This window comes from Aplysia californica, unplaced genomic scaffold, assembly GCF_000002075.1.
Source record: "Aplysia californica isolate F4 #8 unplaced genomic scaffold, AplCal3.0 scaffold00149, whole genome shotgun sequence".
In the NCBI taxonomy this organism is placed as follows: Eukaryota; Metazoa; Mollusca; class Gastropoda; order Aplysiida; family Aplysiidae; genus Aplysia; species Aplysia californica.
The window spans coordinates 779,073-797,321 of record NW_004797419.1 but is presented as its reverse complement, the minus strand read 5'-3'; the positions used below and the strand labels follow the sequence as shown (position 1 = coordinate 797,321).

Below are 18,249 nucleotides of genomic sequence, written 5' to 3'. Positions count from 1 at the left end.
CTCATCAAAGTAAAACAACACTTTGATCTTTCCTTATGAAAAAAATAGTAAGAAAAGAGCAGGTATATTATTATGATCAAACTACAGATGATGCTCTATCTATGGTGCCACCAGAGTTCCCCATTTCACTTGAATAACCAGAGGAAATGTAGACGCACTCTTCATACAAAAGTCCACCCTTTTCTAACACAAATACAAATGAAAATCAAGTGTAAAAATCATACCATACCATATTCATCAGATAGCGGAGATCTTCTGCCTGTATGGTTCAAATGGAAGGTTCTGCTGCATTTGCTGGAAAAACAAAATACAGCCAGTTATAACACTCCACAGAAGGTAATGTTTCACATTAACCCAAGTCAAAGGGAGACAATCCAGTAACAGAGCAACACCCTGGCTAGAGCTAGTAAACTGACAGTGGTTTCCCGCAAGACAAAAAACATCAACCTGTTTGTACTTTATCCTCATCCGATAGGTCATTGAAGCAACCTTGTATAGTCAAATTTTACAGGACGGACGGGACTGGTAGTTTTTACCCTGTTATAAGTGAGTCCTGTTGTAACTGTTATCAAGGGAAACTACCAGTACCATTGCACCTTCATCTTACTATATATATTCGACTACCGTAGATACTTTTCCTGTAGGCTGTTTTGCTTACACTGAGACAGACCAATCAGTGACCCCAACACTATGGGGGGGGATGTGTTTGAAAGTTTGTGTTTTGGAAAGCGATCATACAAACAAGCGAAATGTCTTGGTTGAGACAAATTTTAATAATTTGATGGACTGAAAGCAAGTTCATGCGCTGCAAGATCACTGTTATATCTGAGTCTGCGCAAATTGAACCCTGTTATAGTCAGGTTCATATTACTTATATATTTATAGAGGAAAAAAAAAGGGGATTTGAATTATCACTGTTATATCCAAGTTCATGTTATAACAGAGGCCATTATAAATGGACTAAACTGTAAAGGACATCCTCAGAGCCCATGACTTGGCCCTCCTCCAAGCCACTCAACTCCCAGCTGGCAGACAATCGTTGCTCCCTGCATCACCTACCAGTACCAGTGAAAGGAAAAAACAAAAGTAAGTAATACTCCTTCCATTGTCATCCACCGTTAAGGCACCAAAGATGATTCAGCAGCCAGTTCCACCACCTGTTCTCTTAGCCTCTCTCTGTGCATCATTCAACTTCAGGCCTGTCCATTATTGGACAGTCTCATATTTCTTCCTTTGTCTATCTCTTCTTCTCTGTCTCCTCCACTGATTGTCTTGGCAAACCATTAAGACCCTGTACATGCGATGTGTCCATACCACTTGAGCCTGCATTACTCTAGTGTTGTCAGGAGGTCTTCCAAAGGTCCAGTGACTTGCTTATTAAAAAGTCTGTCATGCACTTCTCCATTGGTCTTCAAAAGTGATGATGAGGAGTTAACAAAACCATCCCATCTCTACCGTACTATCCTCTTCTCAAGCCTAAAATTTTCAAATAAAAAACCTCTTAAAGCAACCGGAAAATTCTCTATGTTTTTGTGTTCCTTGTTATAAGACTTTCCAAATTATAACAAGAGATGAGTATGTACCTTTGGTGTCCGCGTAAAAGTACTAGAAATGCAGTGCAAAAATGAAAGTTCCCAAAAAGCAAACTGATTTTAATTTTTTTTTTTTTTTTTTTTTCATGTATCAAAATATTCAAGTTAAAAACAATGCATTTTCATTATGAGCATAAATATTGACACTGTGCATTAATTTCAGATATACAAAAAAAAAAGAAAGAAAAGAAAACCCTTAGCTTAACAAGGAGAGTTGATAAATACTGTACTAGTCATCTTTTTTTCCCTCCCAAGAACAGCCTTCAACTGGTGCTTTGAGGTAAGTTTTTAAAAAATCTTACTGAAGTTCCTTCTAGAGCTTGTTCACTATTAACTGTCCATGTTAATAAAATTCTAGTTCATTTATTTATTTTCCACTGCACATCATGTAACTTTGTATGGTATTACTGTTGGCCAGTGACCAAACAAAAATATATTTTAAAAAAATCTGAATCCAGTAATAAAAAAGAGATTCTGTATTTGGGCCTTGTATTAAATATCCTCCTTTGGTTGCAAACACAGGATCAGTACAATAAATGATTTACAGAGTTCCAGCCTATAAATTGCTCTTTGAGACAACAACACGACTATGCCCCCATGTTTCAGCATAATCACGTGGTTTCCCCCCCCCCCTCAAGACTGTCTAGACATCAACACATGAGTTTCGAAAAGTACTCATCCGTCTGTTGAACCTTGTTTCATAGCCACGAGTTAAAGTGTGGGGTTGAAATTACTAGAACTTTTAAAAAATGTTTTAGGTGTATTCTGTAGATCCCCTACTATGTCTCTTTACCCACTTCAGACTAACATCACAGAAAATGTGCCGGAACTTTAGTTTACAATGGACTTCATTAATGGGTTTTTAGATTCTTTTGGTCATCCAACTTTTAGACCCACTTGCAAAGACCTGAGTGGATTTAACTGTGTAATTTGTTTTCATCCTGTTTTATCTGAGGACAGACGGAAGAAAACAAGCTATTATGCATCATTGCAGATATATTATATATTTGAGCAAAGAGCCTTGAATTGGATGCTTAGAGCCGATTCCATTTTATACCTTAAATATTAAACACATCTCGAAAATAGGGTAAATTTCACTGTCATCTTTTTTAAAAATACATTAGAAGCAAACTTTAAAATTTTAAAGGCGAGTTAAAAAACTTTGAATATTGTTACCAAGAAAAAAAACTTTCGAACATCCCAAATCTATAATTTTAATCATTTGATTTTGATAATAATATAGCTTCCTTGTTATCTTGCCTGTGGCTATGCTTACGGCTCCCTACGTACAGCCCTTTAAAGTCACAGCCTTGATAATCTCTCAGCTGGATCGCGTCACTTTATCGATCGATATCTTGGCCAAGACTAAGATCGTGTGTACCAAGATAGTTCACTCATCACTTCTCTATTTGAACCAAATAAAAAAGGGTTTTCAAAATTCGGAGGTGCCCTCTTCGAAAAAGTGTGGACTTTGTGACCAGAGTTACCCTACTTGTGTGAAAATAAAAAATAAAAGTGAAACAAACAAACTGCTATTTCTATTCTTCTTCTGGAGAAACGAAAGAGAGCTTCAAAAACTGAAGTATCATCTGAACCAGTGCGCAGACTTCCATGGACACTTTTTTCGCTGAGTGAACTTTCTTGCTATGTACGATCTTTGGCCAAGAGACACTCTACGAGGTCAAGATAACTTGCAAAGTCACTGGTGGCTATTTATAACTTTGACCTGTAATTTACTACGTTATTTTCCATATAAGGAATACTGAAATTTTCCATTGAAAAAAGGTCAACATCTATGCCCTTTATATAGCTGTGCGCTTCCCAATCAAAGCAGGTCAGCCCTATAGGGGCTGCGGCTTCCCGGGTAGCCCGGCTCACCCCCTTTATAAAGTGCCTACGCGCTTCCTGGGTTTAAGTTTGTCCACTTGTGGTGTCCGGTTTGATAGTTTATGTGCCGCCTATAAAGCCTAGCTTATTTATGTGAAGAGGAGGGAGCCGTACACATACCAATTCGTATTATCTTTAAAGCAAATGTTTTACCCATAATAACATTCAGTTTTTTGGCTCTCCTGTAAAATTGTAAAAACTGCATTTACTGTATTTTTCAAAATGACGGCAGTTCAATGCAAAACATTTTTCTATTGGCTAACAGAATGCTGACCTGTACCAAAAGAATGTATTGGTTCTCCTTTGTCACTGAAAATGTGTCAAAGAAGAAAACTACAGGCTGTTTCCACAAGTATACGTTACATAGTTGTATAATCTTGCCTTCAATATCAGGAAAACAGGGCCCACTACAAATGTTTGACTGCTCTGAGTGACTGCCCGTGCAATAACTTATAAGTATAGTATAGGCCACATCTTGATGAAACAAAAAAAACATCAACATGTGGCATCGGAATTTATAAGTATATACCACACCTTTGGGGAAAAGGCATTGGACAGAAAGATTACAACTTGATCCAGCTCTAAAATACAAGACGTGCTCCCACAATACATGTAGGTAGAAAATCGGGATCGAGAAAGCCCAACAGGGGCGGAAACAAACCTAACACCACAGCTGTAGTCTTAAATTCTAACACAACGCAAAAAAAAAACCCAATGAGAATTCTTTCTACTCAATGATACTGATCAGAAAACATGCAGTAGCATCCAAGGGCAACAAAAGTCCAATGCAAACAGAAGGCAAAAATATCACAAAGACATCCAACAAATAAAAAGTGTCAACTATGAAACTTTAACCTCTGTTGCCAACATTTTTTGACTTCTTGTCTACATTCACAGCCATAATCTGAAATGGAACAGCACAGGTTGTTATTGAACACTTTTAGCCTTTCACAGTGATCAAAACAATTCATATGGACTAACTTGCAGGCTGCAAAATATGTGTTGACGAGGGATAGCTATTAACTTAGCAACTACATTCAAGACAATTTCCACGAAACAATACTTTCCAAATAAATTGTTTGAGATAGATATATGGTATTAGCAGTTCTAATAAAAGGTGAAAGGATTTTTAAATCAGGTTTTTAATCCAAAGATCTGTTGTCTTTTATTTCCTCAGATCATTTACACCAATTTAGAAAATTGCAACGATTCAAAATGAGTTTCTACATGTTACTCGACTTAACGACTTGAGCTTCTTTGTTAGCCTTTCTTTGCTCACCTCTCTTGTCCCCACTTCTCATGTTGTCAAGTTTTATGTGCAAAACAAAAGATCCCATTGGCATGTTCAACTAACTCATCGTAGAGTACGGAGAAAATGTAATGAACAAAATGTAGGAATATCACTGGTGCAGTTTGTTTTAAGCGAAACAGACACATCTGGAAGAAAAGCCACGCGCAGGGTGCCCGCAGATTTCAAAGTCAAAAGCCAACATACAGGGAGCTGACACACTTATTCAAGAAGATAGGTGTTTGAAAATTTATGAAATTGCTATGGCTCGTGACTGAGCCATATAGGTTGTTCATGAAACTGTGTATGAACAACCAGAGTATCAAGGGCCTAAAAAAAACTGACCGAAAATATTTAAAACTGTGCTGAGAAAGGTGTTGGCATTGCAATCAGAGCTGGTAGGAATGTTAAAGAGACATTCTGTGACTTGACACCAACTACTGTGACTTCTTTAGAGCACGTAATTAAAGGCAAAAAGACTTAGTTGCGTCATAATACTCCAGAAAAGTAAAAAAATCCAAAGATTATTTATCATTCAAGAAACTGTAGACCATTATGTTTAGTTGGGACGTCAAAGGTGTCTGCTTCTCGATATGGAGTGCCGCGCTGACTGTTAATGAAACACTTGACAAGCTGCATGAAACCTTGCACCAAAAGAGATCTGGATATCTGGAAATGGAAATTATTCTCCAGCAAGACTATTGTAGTCTGCACACAGCTGGAAGGTACTGCTGCATCCTACGGTTAGTCCTGACCTTGTTCTTTCAGACTTTCATCTAAACTCCTCCGTGACCTATATGACATACGTCATTAGTCATCTTTTCTTATACGGCAAAGAAACCAAGTTGCCACTGTGACGTACGTGTGGCGCATGTAATCGTTATGTCTTGCAAAGCACGAGGACCATGATGAAGAATGCTGATCATCATAGCTTGTATTAAAAAAACTGTTTCTATTAAATGCACTTTGTAAAACTTATTGCAGATTCCCATTCAATGATATTTAATATATTTAGGCTACTTCATTGTGGACATTATACGAGCCTCAACATTATCTTGATCTTTTTAATGTATCTGTACTGAAAGCAAGATGGCACTGCACTTTTAGTTTAAGTTTAGTATGAGGTTTTACGGCGCTCGCAACTGCATAAGGTCATACGAGCGTGCGAAACACAAGTTCACGGCACCGCGGGTCAACTATCAGATTTTAAAATGTTAAAATATTAAAATTCGGTGTAAAAATATTTTCAATTTAAAACAACTCTTTTAAATAACATAAACATTTTAACAATTTTATTTCACTTAATAATTTCCCATAAAGGCCAATGGCCTTCATAAAATCCAAAATTCTGTTGGGAACAACGGCGGAAAACAGATCTTGCAATTGTTTGAATTTAAAATACTTCTTTCAGGTCTCTCCGCAGTCTAGACATTCAGTTGTTGTTATCCTTCCAGAACTAGACATTCGGTTAAAATGTGTCTAATGGTAAAATCTGTGTCACATCCGACACAGAACGGCTTCTCATCTTCCTGAAGGAGGTATTTGTGCATAAGGGCTGTGTGTTTGATGTGTAATCGAGTAAAAATGACTTTGTCTCTTCTAGAGACTGCACTTTTAAAAAAGGAACCTTTTCACTATGTATGTAAAGACAAGTTGCACAGAAGAAGAATCTTACCTCTTTTTCCAAACATTTTGAAGACATTTGCTTTCGGTTCTTTCAACATTCCACCTGCTATAGGCTTGATTACTGCTTTCTGAAAGGTACAACAGCAAATAAATATACTGAGTGGTTATTATTTTTTTTTAAGTGAGTATGAAAGAATGCCACAAACAAAGTTACAAGATATGTTCCAGATGCCCCCTGTTTGGAGTAAGGCACACTGTGACTGTGAGTGAAACTGACAATCATGTGCTGGCACTGCTCAGTAGAAATCTCTCAAAATAAATGCTCTCCGTGATGAACAATTGTCCTGCAGGTGAAGCCCACATTACTTTTCTTCTTCTTTACATTCCCCTGCTAAATCCCATGGTTTTTCACCCAGCAGTGCAACTGATTTTTATGTATGTGAACGTTTTTCCTATTTTGTAGGGCCCCTTGCCTTCAGGCAGCCACACTCCGATTTCAAAGGTATATTATAGAGTATTTTTAGTTTTGGTAGGAATTAATTTTAAACTTTTATCCCCCTGGTAGCTGAAGTCTACTCTCATCAATCTTAGGACCACCAAGCCCTCATCCGTAAAGGTTTGGTGATCAATCCTACCTACACAAAGATCAAGGGTGAGTCTGACAGACAGCAGTAAGAAGGAGCCAGGACAAACAGTAGAAAGAGGCAGGAGTAATGGAGAGAGGAGCCCACAGGAGGTGGGGGTGGGGGTGGTGGAGGAGAGAAAGTGGAGAAGACAGCAGACAACAGAACAGGACCAGAGAACAGGTCCAGAGAACAGGATCAGGGAACAAGAAAGGAGACGGAAAAAATAAAATTTTTGATCGTCGCTGTCAGGTCTGATACCTGGACCTTTTGAATGAAAACACCTTACCTCAAGAGCCCCTGTACACTACTTTTTAATTCTGAGCAACAAGCTATAAAACATCACTTTTCCACAACATGAAAGGGCTAGATCACTTACAGTTTCAATATCATCTCCCATGGGAACAGATCTCTGTGAGGCAGCACTGAAAACAATAAAGAGCCATAATCATCATTTGTGGCATGACGAGGTGGAACCACGCACTCGCCAATTTTTGGGCAAATAGGGTTATTGGTATCATCTTAAAACCTGTTAATTTGCCTTGCTTTATGTTTTAAAAAAATATCCATCTATGTTGAATAGAAGTCAAGATATTCGCGACTGAAGAAAGAGAGGATAGCCTGGTTTCAGAGGTAAAATTAACGAAAAAATGGCCGTCCAAGTTTGGTAACTTCCATAGCTTGAGAGTCTTTGGAAACTGAAAATTTGCATTTTTTGTGCCTTTAATCAATGTTTTTCAGTAAAAACCACACACAAATGTGTTTTTAAATGGATGTAAAAGGTGTTGAGCCAAAAAAAAGAAAATTATATAAATGCCCCACTGGCCAGAAAAATGCTGGTTTGTTCAATTTCATTATTTTGACGTGCGCCTGATTTCACTAAGATGCCTCTCATTTTGTCTCAGTAGAAATCTTCATCCACAGGTTCTTTCAGAACAACTGAAAAAATACAGCTATCACCAAACTTTTATTACTCCTTCATGTGAAATCAAAATCACTGAAAATTTTCGTAATTTTTTGTAGTTTATAGTTTACTTTTACCCTTTTCTGTTTTCAGCATGCAAAACTGGCTAAAGAAAAAAGCAGCACTAGCACTGAACTCGGCCAAAACCAAAATCTTTCACATTCACATTAATCATAACCTCATTATGTAGCACTCTGTCCGAATACTATATTATATAATTGCTGAATTATTGAATTTTTCTTTATGGTTTCTATCACATTCACTTAACCTGGTAAAGCTTTACTTTGGAATATAATTAAATGTTCTTTACATCAGCGATAAAAATTCTTTTCTACTGCTAACGTTGCTAAACTGTGGTTACCTAAACTTTACCGGAGACTAATGCCAATGTTATTCTCGCTTTCTTCAGCAAAAATAACATAAATTATATTTCTCCTTCATAAAAATAAATAACGGTTAACAATAATTTCCAGTGAGCCTAAAAAGGCCCAAAAAATTTAAGAGGTATAATTTTGTATGTTTCGGAACAACACAGCCACTACACTGAACTAATAACTCAAATTAACAGCATATCTGTCAACCAATGACTGGTACCCACAGACTGCTGTATAAGTTCCCCCTACATTTACCTTATAATCACTGAATGCATGACGACAAAATCAATAAATCAACAGCATACCTGAATCCAGAGTCTCCCGGAGTCTGTTTGGTACCAGTACCAGTCTCTGGCGTCATGGATTCTGGACCCTTTTCCAAGCAATTACTTGGAACAAGCAATTTCTCAAAGTTGTTCCCTTTATTGTTCTGTAAGCTAAACGAAGACATGAAATTATGTCCAAATAGGATTTTGAATTCAAAGCCCCTAAATACAGCCTTGCACGCACATTTATAGTGAACACATACCAAATGACACCTGAACATATCTAAAATATTTTCAGGTCCAGAATTTTTTCTTATACATATGTATATTCTATGCACTTAAAAAAAAGTACATAGCCAAATTCATAAATGATGAAAAGACTTTTGCAGCCCACCAATTTCACTAAGTGAATGCGAGACTTCATATTGTCACCTCTTGAGAAGTGTAATAAGTGGGGCTTTATCAAACCTTTTAGCTGTTTTCACCTTAAATGGTTAAGGCCAAACACAAACTTGAAGATTTCTACTTACACATTGATTCAGTCACACATTCTTTACTACTACAGCAATTTTAATGTTTCTGTCAGATGCTCCCAAAAGTTTCTTTTTTGTTGTTTTTTTACCTTAGTCCCCAACTTTGTGGAAAATGTGAGGACAATTGATGAAATGAAAAAAGGCACAGGTGCACCCCATTACCCCTGACTGAACACTTCTTAATAAACATGCCTTCATGCATACCTCAAATCAGTCTGACACACCTCAGGAACAGATGCACCAGCTTCTGCAATAAAAGAATAGAAAAATGCCTCTTTGCATTTGTTCGCTTTACGCTTTGCCTCAGAGACAGTGCATTTTTTAGCAGCACTGTGTTTGAGGACCAAGCTACCACAAATTCTTTCATAAAGAAAACGTCTAGTGCAGAAATTCATCAAAAAGGTACAATAACTTCTCTCCGACAAGGCACTCTCAACGGCTCACAGTCGGAACTGCTGAGCCAGTGAGCAATTCCTTTATGACTTTGACATTGATGTCATTTTAGTTTTTGGCAATAACAGGTCTTTTTTACTGGGAATTTCTTCATTAGTTGAAGAGATAAAGATATAATTACCATAAGTACAAGGATGCACCAAAAAAATTAGGTTGAAAAGTGCCAACAACCACATCAGCCCATTCAGAGTAGCAACAGCGAGCTGACTCCCTTGACCCTGATGTGAAATAGCGCTCTTAGCGGAAACCCCCACTGCAAAGAAAATTCCACTGCTGGTGTGCATGACACACACATCATTCTGTAAAGGAGCAAAACAAAAATTAGAAACCTCTATATATCTTACTTCAGGTGTCAGTGTCACCTTGGGATCACTTTTCCTGCTCTCTAGCACTGTTATACCACTTTCTGCCCCCACCCCCTCACCTCTTTTGCCCCCTCTCGGGGTCCTGACTCTTTCTGCAGCCTTTCTACTGTTACTCCTTGGCTCTTAAATTCTTATTACTGTCTTTCAGCCACACCCCTGATCTTAAGGTAGGAATGGTGTACATCTAATCTTCTTGGACAAGGGCGAAAAAATCTCGGAGGCCCCATGTGCAAGTTGTGCATGTTAAAGATCCCTTGGTGGTTCAAAATCGATAGGTGTAGGCTTCGGCCGCCACCTGGGCAAAATTCAAAATTTCCTACAAACTGAAACATGGTTAACTCACTTGCGACTGGGCCCTTTCACCAGTCACAAGCGTTGAAGACTGGCGTTTTTGGGGGTATTTCAATAAATCACCACAACTCTCAGAATTACCCTATTGTAATTATCTTTTGACACAGTAAAGTAACATTCAAGCTTAATCTAATACAAAAAACTAAAGTTGTTTAAGTCTAATACTTTAATTTGTATGATTTTTAAAAAATTGGCATGAATTTTTGATTTTCTGAAAAATTTCCAGAGACGTGACAAGTAGAATGAAATTCACTACAGCAACAAAAATAAAAGTTCAAAGTGTTCTGGTTTGATTTGTATACATGTGCGAGTGTTTGCTGAAAATATAAAAGCTGGTCTGTGCATTGATTCAGACCCATACACTGAATTACATGAGACAGATGTACGGCACGACGTTGTGATTTCGTTGCGCGAAAAACAACACCAGTTTTAGTGCTAGATCTAGCCCTAGAACTACGACTCGGGCCGTGTTCGGGTACATATCCAGGATCCTAACCATCAGACACATCATATTCTGAGACACTAGAACTAGTAAAACGTACAGAAGTATAGAAAACGGTGAAATTATGTGATTCTTGTTCATGCGACTTTTTCGACCGTTACTACGACGCGACTGTCGGATTACTATCAGCTGTATAGAAAAAAACAAAGCGCGAGTTCCGGTCTGTTCAACCCCAGTTGGGGTCACTATCCTTCACCTTCAATAACTTAAAAACTACCGGCCCCAGAGATACGAAACGAAGTCTTAGTAGCTCAGGCTTGGCCAAACAAGGGTACGAGGCGGGTATCGTGATCCGTGCGTGATTTGTAGAGCGGAAAAAAAAATCCAAAGTAGGTCACGCAGGGCTTGTGGGAGCCGTCGCAAGCATCGCGGCGGGGGTCACGCAACTGTTGTGTGAACCGTCTGAAGTGAGTTAATATGTCCCTCACGCTCATATGACCTTATGCAGTTGCGAGCGCCTGAAAAATATGCCAACCCCCCCTCCCTCCCAAACAAACTGTGTGATTATAGAATAAACAAGGAGAAAGCTCACCAGTAGGAACTAAGCTGGTCCCCTTGAAATTTGCCATATAACTCACTCTACCAAAAACTTACTTTTTTGTCTCCCGATGACCAGGTTCTTAGGTGGAGACCACAGTACATATTCAAATGGGGTTTTTTCCCCATGAATCTCAACATTAAACTACATAAAGCTACATCTAGATTTTTAACTAGTGTTCTTTATATAAGAAATACTTCTAAAGAAGAATGGAAACTTGCTGTTACAACTAAACCATCAATATAACATATCAATGCCATTCACTAATAAATCCATTGAGATCTCTGCCTTTTTCATTTAGAGCTGTCTTTGATTATGAGAGTATAAGTGCCATATATATTTTTCGGTCAAGTACTTTTCCTACTGTTAGAGAAATCTAATCTTGAGAATGGAACAAAAGAGAGATCATCCTGAATTTGAACAAATATTCATTTACCTTAGGTGATAATTTACAAAATCAAATTGATTTGTCAATCATTACTTTTTTTTTTAAATTTCTAAGAGACAAAACTTGACATGTTTCAGCTGGTTAAAATACCTGTAACTGTACTTGATGCCTCAATAAATGATTTACAACAATTTACTTTATCCCCAAAACAGGGAACTGTTAACCAAAGTGACGTTACATTTTGATGACTCAGGAATGTTTGAAAGTCCTTACAACCTCGGTGGCATTTTGCTACCTTCGAATTGTAAAGTTCTATCAGAAACTTTTGGCCATTTTGAGTTACTAAGACCATGAGGTCAGAAACCAAATGTTCTATCTTAAAGTAAAAATTTCTTAATGTCAAATTTCTCAAAACTAGGTACAGAGTAGATAGAACTTTGCAATTCTAGGGTAGCGATTTGTACCCTACTCCTCTACTTACCAGGGCTGGCTGGGCAACTAACAACAGCCAGTGCTGGCTGGGGGTGTGCTGTATTCACATTCTCCCCTTGTCGTAAATGATCTGCCATGGTAAGAATTTTCTGCATATCCAGGTCCACCATCTTCTTCACAGACTCAGATTCTGGAATTTGGCCTGAAAAGCAAACAGAATTACATTGAGAAAAGTCTGCTCAGTGAATCTTAAAAAATTACCAGAAAATGACATTAATGCACGCTGTGAGGAAATATGGATTACAATAGCAAGTACAATGCATATATACATGAAATAATAGACAAGACTAATCAATGTTGCATAAACATAATGACCATCACTGACCAAAGGTGTATTCAGACCAAACATTTGTGTTCTTCCGTTCTGTCTAACAGACGATAGATCGATGGTAGCGGACTCGGGACCTCTTCCTCAAACCACCTCGTCTCAATCGTTGGAGTGCCTTTCACAAACATTAACATCAATATTAAAGTTCTTGTTTTGTAGCAGCAAGGACAATTTCATCAAACAACAGAACAATAATGCTTTGTCAAACATAAAGAATCATTATCATAATGCAATCTATTGAATGACCAGTATAATGAGTATATTATTACTATATTTGTTTGGGTTTTTCTTGTCCACCTTCTCTTTCCTCTGCTCCACCCCTCTCCACCCCACCCAACCCCACAAAGCCAGTGGTATAAGAGTGAAAGAAGAGGTAGAGGCAAATATCTATCTTATCTAGCATGAAAATAGAAGGGGCTGCTTTTCCGATTAAAATCCTGGTGTCGAAATTTAAATTACCAATGAGTCAGCTTCTCCCCTATTTCTTTCCAAATCTGTTTCATGTACAGCTGATGTGAATACAATCTATTAGTTTTATCAAAAAATTGCTGGGACTTTTTGATCTACTTCAGTCAGGACCTCATTGTCTACCTCAATCATTTCATGGGAAGCAAGAGGAGAATGTGAGCAGGGTTGGTGATTTTTTTGATTTTTTAAATAAAAATTTAAAAAATCGATTTTTAAAATTTAAATCAAGATTTTTTAAAATTTAAATCGGATTTTTTTTTTTTTTTTTTAAATGTCGACACAGTTTGGGATTTTTAGTTGCTAAAAGTATGTTCTTTTAGTGCAAAATGCATTGTCTTTATTTTAACTAATGATTAATTTAAGCAACCGCAAAAGAAAGCCTTAATCTGATATATATAATATATATATATATATATATATATATATATATATATATATATATATATCAGTGAATTATGGCTACAGACAAAAAAATGAAGAAAATGTCAGTCTAAAGGGAAAGGGGGGGGGGGGGGGTAATTATGCATAGATAAACTTGCATTTTATTACAGTGTGTGTGTGTGTGCGTGCTTGTGTTTGTCTAAAAAGAAAAAGAAAATGTTAATTTCAATAATGAAAAAAAAAAATTGAATACTGTATTATTTTACAACTTATAGTGAAAGGGAGGAAAGCAGACTTTTAAGCATGATTATATTAGTCTACTAAACCTTATATACTGTTTTATAAAACCAAGGAAAGGAATTCTGATTATTTAAAGGTGTAAAAACAGAATACATTTTTTAAAAGTGATTTAAATCATTGAGTTTTATTTTCAAAATCAAGTTGATTTAAATTTTTAAAAATCAACTGATTTAAATCGACCTGATTTAAATAAACCCAACCCTGATTTTAATTATGAAAAAAAAAGTCAATTGAATACTGTATTGTTTTACAGTGACAGGGGGGAAAGCAGACTTTTAAGCATGATTATATTAGTCTACTAAACCTTATATCTGTTTAATAAAACCAAGGAAAGGAATTCTGAATGTTCAAATATGTAAAAACTGAATACATTTTTAAAAAAGTGATTTAAATACTGATTTCTATTTGTAAAATCAAGTTGATTAAAATATTTTAAAAATCAACTGATTTAAATCAACCCAGCTCTGATTTCAATTATGAAAAAAAAAAAGTAAATTGAATACTGTATTATTTTACAGTGAAAGGAGGGAAAGCAGACTTTTAAACATGATTATATTTATCTACTTAACCTTATATCTGTTTTATGAAACCAAGGAAAGGAATTCTGAATGTTGAAATATGTAAAAACTGAATAAAAATAAATTTTTTTTAAAGTGATTTAAATCACTGAATTTTATTTTAAAAATCAAGTTGATTTAAATCCAAAAATTCAACTGATTAAATCAACCCAACCCTGAATGTGAGCGAGCGAAATGACTGGCGACACATTACATACTAGCACACAACACTGTCAATCTACACCTTGGACAAACTGAGGTCACATGACTGGTCCATTTCTGTTTGTTTCTCCGGAATCGGCAAACTGATGTTTTCGCATTAAAATTTGACAGAGAGTACAAATATGATATCAGATTTTACCATTTCAACAAAAAATTGTTGAACTTTCTCCACTTGATAGGACATAACTTACGGTGAAAGTTTCAAGGCCGCTGTCAAGCCAACTAGACTGAATTAAATGGAACCACCTGTCTGATGGAATTAAGCAGACGGGCTCAGACGTTTGTTCTGAATGTACAGCTAAAGCGTCTATTTTTAGCAAAGGCTATTGCACCCTTCTCAAGGACACACCAAACAAAGCAAGTATTCAGTAAAAAACAATTTTATTGAAAACATGCCTCTTTCACAATTTCCACTTTTTAAAAGACCAGATTTTGAAGCTGTATATTCATCACTGTTCATAACACTTTAACTCACTCAATCCCGGGAGTTTTTCACGAAATAGTACCCAGAAACCGGTCATTTTGACACTTATGTAAGGGCCCACTAGTAAGCATAAATAATAATAATCAAATTGCTTTGAAATGAGCAAAAAATACAACCTAAGATGGATCTTTGGACACACCAAATTTGAAGTATGTAGCGTTATTAGTTTTGCTTTGGGGTGTTATACAAATTTGGCATTTTTGGGAGCTTGTAATTTTTTTTCATGGCCGAATCAGCGAGCAAGCCTACATTGATATTCAAACATGCTTGGGAGTGTCTAGATCTATAAACATATTGTATGTCATGTATAATAAAGCCTGTTGAATACTTTCATGAATAAAAAAATAAATGTATGTGTGAGAAAGGCAGAGAGAATCGATTGCGAGACATGCTCAGCTGATCAGTGTGAACAAATGTGCTGAAAGTGCTTTATAAAAACTGTGATTTCTTCGTGTGTAATGACAGTAGAAACTAAATTCCAGCACTCCTCTAAGCAGAATGGGCCGCGGAAATAATAAATCGACCTTTTATAAAACTTGAGGTCGTTTTCTGAAACAAAATAACTAGTATGCAGAACAAAACTATAGAACCGAGTTATCTTGGTTGTGGGGTTGAACGCAGCCCGCGAGCTCACCGAGATATCTCGGTCACGGGATTGAGTGAGTTAAAGGTAAGCCAAAAAATCACAAGGCCTGCTTCTAAATACTGTTGTGAAAATGCAAAGTGCCCCATCCTGGATAGAGGTCTCACTGGAAGTGTGAAGCTTAACTGAGGATTGAATACACCATTTTGACAAGGACGGTGAATCAAATCATGTTCAAACAAGAAATATTAAGCAATGGTAACAATACATGTATACACGAGTTCACAATATAACACACTTATGTTATTATTATTCCTACCTCTTTTGACCCAGTCAGATGACTTGGCATTGGCAAGCATGGCATATTGTCTCTGAAAGCAAAAAAGAGAATCTGTGTCAAGCTTGTGGCAGTAAAGCGTATATGAAAACATTGAAATATGTAACAATAGCACAAAACATGGAGCAAAATTTGAAGAGTGCTGATTTCAAATTAGTAGCAGCTTTTTATTTGTTGATGCCTTTCTTTTCAGATATCCATTCAGCACCGCCAGAAGCCAGAAGGACTACATGTAATCTGTTCTGTCAGAAGTACAGATATATGAGGCAGAAGTAAAGAGCCAAAGTAACTCTCCCTGGCTTAAAAGGGATGCAGATCCTTAAAGTGCACACCATATTATAAGTGTACTCACTGATTCCAGAAGGAGCAACTACTTTTCAGTAATTTCGAATACTCCGTCACAACTATCTCAAGAATAGTCCCCAAACACTACACAAAGTAAAGGCTCGAAGTAATAGCGCCTTGGTCTCTGATTACAATTACTATAGCGTATGTCAAAAATGCTGTCTGATTTCAAAAAAGCAATCCACCAGAAGAGGACTGGTACTGCTGATAATATAGACCACATTCAGCTACTAACCCATGCTCTAAGTAAGGCAAATCTACAAGTATGTGAGAACTACCATCCATAGACCATCAAAGCATAGACTAACCATAAGCTTGATATATTACTTACACATAGACTTGCCACTACTTGAAAAAACATCAGAACCTAGACATACCAAAACACTACTGAAAAAAATATGTCATGATGTGGTGGAATCAGGTGCTTTTCAATTTTTGGACATATGGAATTATTGGTACCATTCTAAAGCTTGTTTATTTTAATTGCTTTTGGTGAAAAAAATGCCTATATATCCTCCATAGAAGACAGAAGGTAAGGGCGTCTGGTGTCTGAGGTAAAATTAGCTAGAAAATATGGCCTCTAAAGTTTGGTGATTTCCTAAGCTTGAGAGACCTTGAAAATTGCAAATTTACATTTTTTGTGCCTCTAATCAATGTTTTTCAATAAAATCTACACAGAAATGTGTTTTTACACGGACAAAAAAAGTTGTTGAGCTGAAAAATAAAAACAGAAATTGCCCAAACAGATAGAAATTGCCCAATGGACGGGAAAATGCATACTTCTTTGATTCCATTATTTTGACAAGCACCTGATTTTGACAAGCACTTAATTTCACCACGATGCCTAACTTAAATTGGAAAATTATCAAAAACTGTAAAGCCATTTCCATAAAACCTGTTTCAATACGTTTCCAGCGACAATCTATATATATGAATGATAACAAATAAATTCTTCAAAAGATCAGCATGAACAATAAAGATAGAGACAGAGCAGGCTGGCTGAAAGGACACAGAAGAAGAAGAGCAAAAAAGGCATAAAAGTCATGGACATACCGGTACCGTCAATCTGTGCTGAGTTATTGTCCCTGTAGTCTCCCTTTTGTAATCCTGAGCTTTAGGAATGTGAGAGACACCCCTTCCTGATCTCAGAGTCTGGTGACATACACATACACAACATTAAAGTAAAAGCTTGCTTTCAAAGAGAAACTACTGATAGAACCCTGGACGTATAAAATGTTCGAGAAATGACAAAAAGATTAGAGCCCATTGACATCCAGATTTCTAATTTCCCTGCCCTCTGAAAGTTTGTCACCAACAGAGCTGCAGCAAACAGTATAAGAATATAAAAAATGTAGAATTAGGTACAACAAGACAAAAGAAGCAGGATGTTTTCAGAATTTTTCAATTTGTTGTTATAGATCCAGAATTGTTCAATTTGAGAAGGATTTTGTCCAGGGGCCTGCGTTGAAAAGTTCATGAAACCTGTTTCCTCTCCTGCACGAAGTTAAGATTTCTTGTTTGTTGACCACATACTGGGATGGTTCCAAACACTTTTCATTTATGTTGTTGCTGTTGTTGTTATCGATCCAGCAACAGCTGGGCTCTCACCCTTCTGTCCAGAGCCATGTAGTTCACTTATAACAGACAAGTTCAATAGTCTTTCAAAAGCATAGTTCCAGGCATTTCATTTCTTAATTTGAAATGAAAAATGCTGTCAAACCTACATGAACCATAACTTCCAAACAGGTCCAATGAAATTTGAAGTGTAAACAAGAACCCTTACATCTTACAATCTCAAGGCTCGCAAAAGCTAACAACATCTCATAGTGTCCCTGGCTAGTCTTTTGACATAGAGGTGTAGGAAACCTCTGGTTCACGGCAAGAGAAAATATGAGTGTGGTGTAATTTCTCCTCACTGAGACTGCTCCAAAGGAACGACCTCTATCAAATATGTCAACATGATGTAAACTTGCCAGCCACTATGAGAGTCCATTTTACTAGT

General features: G+C 36.8%; 1 protein-coding gene across 1 annotated transcript in view; it reads right to left on the bottom strand.

Annotated features, from left to right (window-relative positions):
• Nucleotides 1–18,249, bottom strand: part of LOC101853082 — a 40,188-nt gene that overhangs the window by 11,807 nt on the left and 10,132 nt on the right. The window contains exons 4-12 of the mRNA XM_013081864.2: nt 17,301–17,399; nt 15,885–15,936; nt 12,232–12,384; nt 9,358–9,400; nt 8,660–8,791; nt 7,396–7,441; nt 6,443–6,521; nt 4,335–4,383; nt 230–294 (exon numbers count right to left, since the gene is read on the bottom strand). Of these exons, the coding sequence (XP_012937318.1) occupies nt 230–294; nt 4,335–4,383; nt 6,443–6,521; nt 7,396–7,441; nt 8,660–8,791; nt 9,358–9,400; nt 12,232–12,384; nt 15,885–15,936; nt 17,301–17,399 (718 nt within the window). The remainder of the gene's footprint in view (nt 1–229; nt 295–4,334; nt 4,384–6,442; nt 6,522–7,395; nt 7,442–8,659; nt 8,792–9,357; nt 9,401–12,231; nt 12,385–15,884; nt 15,937–17,300; nt 17,400–18,249) is intronic.